This window comes from Nematolebias whitei, chromosome 23 (assembly GCF_014905685.2).
Source record: "Nematolebias whitei isolate Nwh7 chromosome 23, NemWhi1, whole genome shotgun sequence".
Taxonomy (NCBI): Eukaryota; Metazoa; Chordata; class Actinopteri; order Cyprinodontiformes; family Rivulidae; genus Nematolebias; species Nematolebias whitei.
This window is the reverse complement of record NC_056520.1, coordinates 8,838,465-8,845,773: the sequence shown is the minus strand read 5'-3', so window position 1 is coordinate 8,845,773 and position 7,309 is coordinate 8,838,465. Positions and strand designations below refer to the sequence as shown.

The 7,309-nt window shown below is 39.8% G+C and overlaps 1 protein-coding gene across 1 annotated transcript in view; it reads left to right on the top strand.

Annotated features, from left to right (window-relative positions):
* The first annotated feature begins 3,984 nt into the window (after window positions 1–3,984).
* tubgcp3 (tubulin, gamma complex associated protein 3) overlaps window positions 3,985–7,309 on the top strand; it is a 24,220-nt gene continuing 20,895 nt past the window's right edge. The window contains exons 1-2 of the mRNA XM_037696683.1: window positions 3,985–4,131; window positions 5,117–5,224. Coding sequence (XP_037552611.1) covers window positions 4,056–4,131; window positions 5,117–5,224 — 184 coding nt within the window. The 5' untranslated portion in view covers window positions 3,985–4,055. The remainder of the gene's footprint in view (window positions 4,132–5,116; window positions 5,225–7,309) is intronic.

Genomic DNA, 7,309 nt, shown 5'->3' with positions numbered 1-7,309 from the left:
AAGCAACCAAAGCAACGCCCTTTGAAGCTTTATTCACCACAAGCAACCAAAGCAACTCCCTCATTACTGAGGACGTGGACTTGATGATTTATTCACTGCAAGTGACCGAAGCAATGCCCTCATTAATGAGGACGTTGACTTGACACTTTCTTCACCACAAGCGACTGAAGCAACACCCTTATTATTGAGGACATGGACTTGACACTTTATTCACCACGAGTGATTGAAGCAATGCCCTCATTACTGAGGACGTTGACTTGAAGCTTCATTCACTGCAAGCAACCAAAGCAACTCCCTCATTACTGAGGACGTGCTGTGGACTTGATGCTTTATTCACTGCAAGCGACTGAAGCAACGCCCTTACTACCGAGGACGTGAACCTGACAATTTACTCACCGCAAGCAACCAAAGCAATTACCTCATTACTGAGGACGTGGACTTGATGCTTCATTCACTGCAAGCGACCGAAGCAATGCCCTCAGTACTGAGAATGTGTCTGTTAATCAACCATTTATTCAAATCAGGTGGGTTAAAGCAGGGGAACAACTAAAAACAATGCAGGATGGTGTTCCTCAAGGACCAGAGTTGGGAACCCTGCAGTGGGTGAATGCGTTGTTTGTCTCGTTGTGTCCCTGTGATGGAATGGAGACATGTCCACAGTGTCCCCCACCTCTCGTACAGCGATTACTGGATATGGACACCAGTGACCCGAAAGAGAAGAAACGGGTAAAGAGGATGGATGGATGTTTATCCCAAACCCATCAGTCAACGGGTTTGATCCCCTGTGGAGCATGGAGGCAGGGTGCAGGGCTCGTTGTTGGATCTGGACCCGGCCGCCTGCTCCAGCGCTGCCCATTGATTTGTCTGGCAGGAAGAAAACAACTGGATTACATAATTCATGTGTGTGTGTGTGTGTGGGGGGGGGGGGGGGGGTAACTGTTGTCAGCCTGCATTTTCTGCAGGTTCTGTCATGACCCGACAGGTACCGTCAGCCGCACCTCTCTGTTCCTGCAGAAATCTCAGGGTGAAGTTCACAAACAGGAAGATAAATAAAAACAAGTCAGTTTGCAGCTACTTTGTTTATTATAATTAGTCTGTAATTATTTTAGTAAATAAACGAGAAATAAGAGCCTTAATTAGCGTACAGGACCCTAAATTGAGTGTTTCATGATAAATGATGTAGCCTGGATAGACCTCTGGTAAGTTTGTGGGACCTAAAGGAGGAGTCTGAGGAGAATCAGGAACTTCCTGTGCAGATATTTACAGTTTGTGTCGGGGAGGGAAACTTCAGGCGGATCCATGGAACTTAAAACTGTTTGTTCTGGAAATGGAGCCGCTTCTTTTTTTTTCAGATTGAAGCAAAGAGGAAGGTTAAAGATAAAAAATATAAATAAAAAGGAACTCACATATCTGCTGATGAGGGTCCGGAGCGTGCTGAGGTCCATCCCCATCCTGTTTCCTTCCTCGGTTTGCAGCTTAAAGCCTTTGATCTTCTGCTTTCTCCTCTGAACATGCCATGTTCTCCTTCTTCCTGAAGTACAAACAGGGCTGGGTCCGACCAGAACAGAACCTGCTCCCGACCTGTTCGGGGTCCGGTTCCCTCCCCACCCCACCACGGTCCCGTGGGCGCCTCTTCACAGCGCTTTGCGGGTCTTCATGGGTCCTCCGCCTCTTCCTCCCACGCTCCGCCGCTCGAGTGCGCGTGGACTGATAATCTGCTTGTCTCGCGCCGCTCTCCAAAAGGAGATTTGCTTTCAAGTACGTCACGCGCCGCCAGGTGGTGGCTCTGGAGGTGAGCGCATGCGCACTGGTGTTTTTATTTTTTGTGTGTGGTCCAATTAATCCATTAAAAGTCAATTAGAACTCATTAATATCTTATAAAGTTCCCAGACAAGTAAAGTTCTGGTCGTATTTTAAGACTTATTGTGTTTTATTTATTTATTTATTACTGCAGACATTTTAAAACCTTTTTAGAAGTTTGTTACAAACTTATATTGTCAGGAAATTAAAATATTTTTTAATGTTTTCAGGCATTTTTTTTCCCTTACTTGTGTTATGTCACAAATTAAAAGTGGCAACAAAATCGAATTGTTTTAATATAAAACATAGTTCATAGCTATGGAAGCAAGACAAATATAGTGTAATTTATTCAACCTTTATTTATACTGGGGGACTCATTTACAAGAGAGCCCTGATTTTAACAAAGAGTGACGACAACAGTGGATAACAATAGACAATCATAAAGGATGCATACAATTATTATTATTTTTTAACAAGTAAAAATAAAATGGTAATTAAAAGGATAATTAAAAGGCATGTAAGTAATGTTCTACTTGCTTCAAAATTCACAATTAAAACGTTTTTTTTTTTGTGGTTTAAGTTGTTTTCTTGTTTTAAATAAAGGTGGCGTTCACTTAAAAGTTGCTGAGCCACTCACGAGTTCAGTTTAAACATTATTTTCTCCTGATAATTAACAAAATAAGAGTTTAAAATGATCCAAACAAGCATAGTTTATTTATTTAAAGCTGCTCCTTGAGTATATTAAACCTACTAACTATAACTATTCGCGGCTGAAATATATTAATAAAAATTTAATGAAACCGTTTGTGAGAGCGAACGGTTCGGAACTCTAGTTCAAGCCTCTTAGTTTCGGGGGGGAAATGTTTTCATCGGTTTGTCCGTCGCTTGTTTCCTGGAGACGCTTTCCGCGCGTCCGCTTGAATCATTGATGCAAAGCAGCAACAGTTACATTAACTGTTTCCTGTTGTTGCTTTCAAAGTAAAATCAATCCTCAAGACGTTCGTTTGAAAACTATTTGGATAAAAAAAAGGGTTCTCCAGACAATTTGGCTCATTTTTCCGTTAGTTTAATTTTTTAGCCTCTATTTTCTCAAGTTTGTTTAAATAAATTTAATAAAATGATCATTTAAAGTTGTTTTGTTTAACTGTTGGTGCTTAATTAATTAAAACCATCAAACTAATATAATAATAAGAGAAAATTGATTGACATTCTGATGCATGCTCAACAATAACCCAGGTAGAAAAATCTTTAAAAAAAAGTTAAGTCTGGTCCTCTGGACATTCAAAAAAAAAAAAATAATAATAATAATAATTAAAAAAAGTAGAAACATTTCGTCTTTTATCCTAAATCAGACTGATCAGACTGAAGAAGTCTTTTGGATGAAAGATGAAACATTTCTACTTTTTTTTTTTTTGTTTTGTTTTGTTTATTTAATGTCCAGAGGACCAGACTTAACTTTCCTTTTTTTTTAGAACTGTTGGCATTAATAAATACCAACATAATTTAACATTTAAATTATTTTACAAATAATTACTTAAGCCACCTGCAATTTACCTCTCCCAGAGAACAATAGTTTTTAATAAATGTAGACTCATTCTAAGCAATAATTACATGTTTTTATAATAATAAAATGCTTTTGCATAAATAATTAAACACAAAAAGGCTTTGAAATTCTTAGGCAGAGTGTTGCCTTTAAATAATGGCAAACCGGCATTTTTGTGGCAGTTTTCTTATACAATAATATTAAAAAACAATTTGATTACAAAATTACTCTTATCATACATTTAACTTGTCCTGCAAAGATCTACAAAGTTTTGCTTAAATATGCTACACAAACCAGAAACATTTTTAAATTTGTGTCAAACAGCAGAAGTTTTATGTTTAAGTTTAGCATCACTATTTTTAATTATCGTTAAAAGTTCTCATAATGATTATTTTAGATCTTTCTGTTAACATGTCAAAACTCATTTTTTATTTTGTGTTAGTGTCCTATTTTAGTTGTTTTATTCAGTTATGTTCTTTGCTTCATTCTTACTATTATTTTGGATCTGGTTTGTAAATTTGTTTTTTTTCGTTTGCTCTTACTTTGAAGGGAGAGCAGCACTAGTTCCGGTTGCGTTCTTCCTGCGTCTCGCTAGCTTCACTCAGTCTGCCAAAATGGCGTCGCTAGCGGCGGTACGCTGCAGTTAGTCCATACTCTTCTGCAGGGTTTACTCATTTATCGTGGGGCGGCCGGTACGGTGACTGCAGGCGTCATGGCGAGCCTGGACCAGAAATCACCCAACGTCCTGCTGCAGAGCCTCTGCTGCAGGATAACCGGGAAAAGCGAAGGTAACGTCCGCTAACGCTAACCCCGCCCGCGCCATCGGGGAAACCCCGAACCAAACCTTGCTCAGAAACACCAGATTTTTCAACATTTCTATTCGCATTACCTTTTACACCTGTTTTTTATTCACTTTAAATGTATAGTTTGAATAATTTATAGTAGATGGAAAATTCGGCGTGAAATGATATCATCAAACAACTTTAATTATTAGTTATTTTAACGGTTTTTATCATTTTTCACTGCAGCGGTGAAAGCAGGATGCTTATCCTTTAGGACATTAGTTGTAATACGTATAATATTTAATCCCATCTAGTTGTTTTGCTGTGAATAGTAATTAATGTGAGATGGATTGATTTGAATCAAAGTCTTGTTTTGGGAGCTGCGTGGCCAGCTGTCCTCTGCAACACGTTCGGGCTGATTCTCACTCTAAATGTATTTTTTTTTTAAAGCAATTCTTCAATAAAACTGAGATCCTAGTAAGTAGCAAATGCATTTGCATGAATAAATAAATTAGGGGTGCACCGATAAATTGGCTGCCCGATTTATCGTCCCCGATTTCCTTAATTTTGGGAGATCGGCCGATATTTATACTAGAAACTGATTTTACCGATTATTTTTTTTTTGTAGTTTTAATAATTTCTCTAAACTTCATTTATATTTCAGAGCACTACGTCATGGCCAGTTTACACACGTTTGTATTGTTTCTAGGATATTGTTCAAGGGTGTGTTTTTCAATGAAACAATATTGGAGGATTGCTGATGCGTTGTGTCTTTATAACAAGTGACGGTGTCGCTTGTAAATTAAAATCGTCAGGTCAGGCTTTGTAGAAATCGGTGCACCCCTGAAATAAATGCATAAATAAAGGTTGAATGTATTTGCAGCTTTCTGAAGTTAATCGTGTGCGTAAAGTCTGGTTGTTTTACGTAATTTGCATGAAAGAGCTGCCTGTTCCCGCTGATTGTTACCGGTATATTTCCTTCTGTCTCCAGCTGAAGTCGCCCACCAGTTTCAGTACGCGGTGCGGGTCATCGGCAGTAACTACGCCCCTAGCATCGAACGGGACGAGTTCCTGGTGTCGGAGAAAATCAAGAAGGAGCGTAAGTGTTTTAGACTGAAGGCCGATTTCCAAATTTCCCTCACGATTAGGCGTGTCGCGATAAACGATAAATCAATTAATCGCACGATAAATGAAAATTATGGACGTCGTTTTCATTTGTCGGCTTTATCGTTTCTTCGTGTCTCTCTCTTTCTACTGAAGACACTGGATGACAAAAGGTTCAACTCCGGTGCTCTTCACCGACCCCTCCCTTTCGCTGTTCTCTTTAAAATCTGTTTTAACCGTCCAAAATCGCATTTTTGGATCGTTAAAAGCAGCTACGCTGAGCTAGGAGCTAAGCTAACAGGCCGACCTGGGGGGGGGGGGGAGACATCCGTCTTGTTGAAGCTCCAAAATTCACGGTTGAAACTCGTGCCTTTGTGTAAAAAGTTTTTTCTCTGCAAAAAGAAGCTGAGAACTTGTTTACTGATTATTAAAAGCTTTGTGTGAAAAATGCTATGCTAAAGAGCTCAAACCACAGCGAGCGTCCGCCATTTTGAGAACTGAGGACAGCCCATGTCACGTCAAGGGGCCTCCCTCCCATTTTTCTTAAAGAGACGCGCTGCTCGCTCCCTCACTATCCATCCTTCAGTTCAAACAGTCTTATACTGTCATCCAGTGGTCAGAAAAGGTACTACACTCAAAAATGTACCTGCATTTCTTCTTAAATTTTACAATAATTACTAATTGTCAAATTTCAAACAATATTATCGTTTATCGCAATAATTTATGAGACAATTAATCGCCCAGCAAAATTTGTTATCGTGACAGGCCTACGCTCTATTGCATTAATAGGAGCAACTCAAACACTCTTTAGAATTATAGTGTCATGGCTATTTAATCAAGTCTTTGGTAAAGTAGTGGTAAAAATCTGCATTAGGTGTATTTTTATGGTTATTTTGTTTTCACTTGGTCTTTCATGACCCACAGTAAGGTCCAGACCACAACTTTGGTAACCATCTCCATCCTTTACGTTTATCTGTAAAGTCACGGAGGCGACAGGTTCAGGAGAGAAACCCAGACCTCCTGGGAGACCCTGAGGTGTTCCTAGAGCAGACTAGAGAAGATACACAATCCCTCCAGGGAGTCCAGGATCTTCTCCAGGGTCTTCTTCCAGTGGGATGTTCAAAGAAAACTTCCAGATGGAGGTATCCTAACCAGATGAACATCCTCAGCTGACTCCTTTTGATGCGGAGGAGCAGCAGCTCTACTCTGAGCCCCCCCCCCCCCCACACCATCACACATGCACATTAGAAATTAAATATAATTATTTAAAATAATGTAAAAGGATTAAAACTAGACATTTGAATCAGGTTAAGGTGAATTACAAGGACTTGAAGGAACTCTGAGCCCACGTTCCAGTTTTGTTCGCTCCAAAGTAAATTCATTTAATTTCTGTTTATTTATTTCTGTAGCTCCAAGTCACAACAGAAGTTGTCTCAGGGCACTGGACAGAAACATTCACATTCATTATAAAAGCCAGTTAGTAAAACTTCTTTGTCTAAGGAAGCAGCAGATTGTGTTGAATCTTCACGTCACCACAGTCTCACATCCTGAGCAAGCACAAAGGAGACAGTGGAAAGGAAAGACTCCCTTTTAACAAGAAGAAACCTCCAACAGAACCAGGCTCAGGACGAGAGGCCACCTGCTTCAACCGGCTGGGTTTGAGAGGACAGGAAGGAGAAACGGACAAACACAGAATGACAGGTCCAGGGGTACTTTCCTATAGTCCAGGTGTGTTTTCTATAGTCCAGGTGTGGTTTCTATAGTCCAGGTGTGGTTTATATAGTCCAGGTAAGGTGTACTTTCTATAGTCCAGGTGTGGTTTCTATAGTCCAGGTGTACTTTCTATAGTCCAGGTGTGGTTTCTATAGTCCAGGTGTGGTTTCTATAGTCCAGGTAAGGTGTACTTTATATAGTCCAGGTGTGTTTTCTATAGTCCAGGTGTACTTTCTATAGTCCAGGTGTGGTTTATATAGTCCAGGTAAGGTGTACTTTCTATAGTCCAGGTGTGGTTTCTATAGTCCGGGTGTGGTTTCTATAGTCCAGGTGTGGTTTCTATAGTCCAGGTGTGGTTTCTATAGTC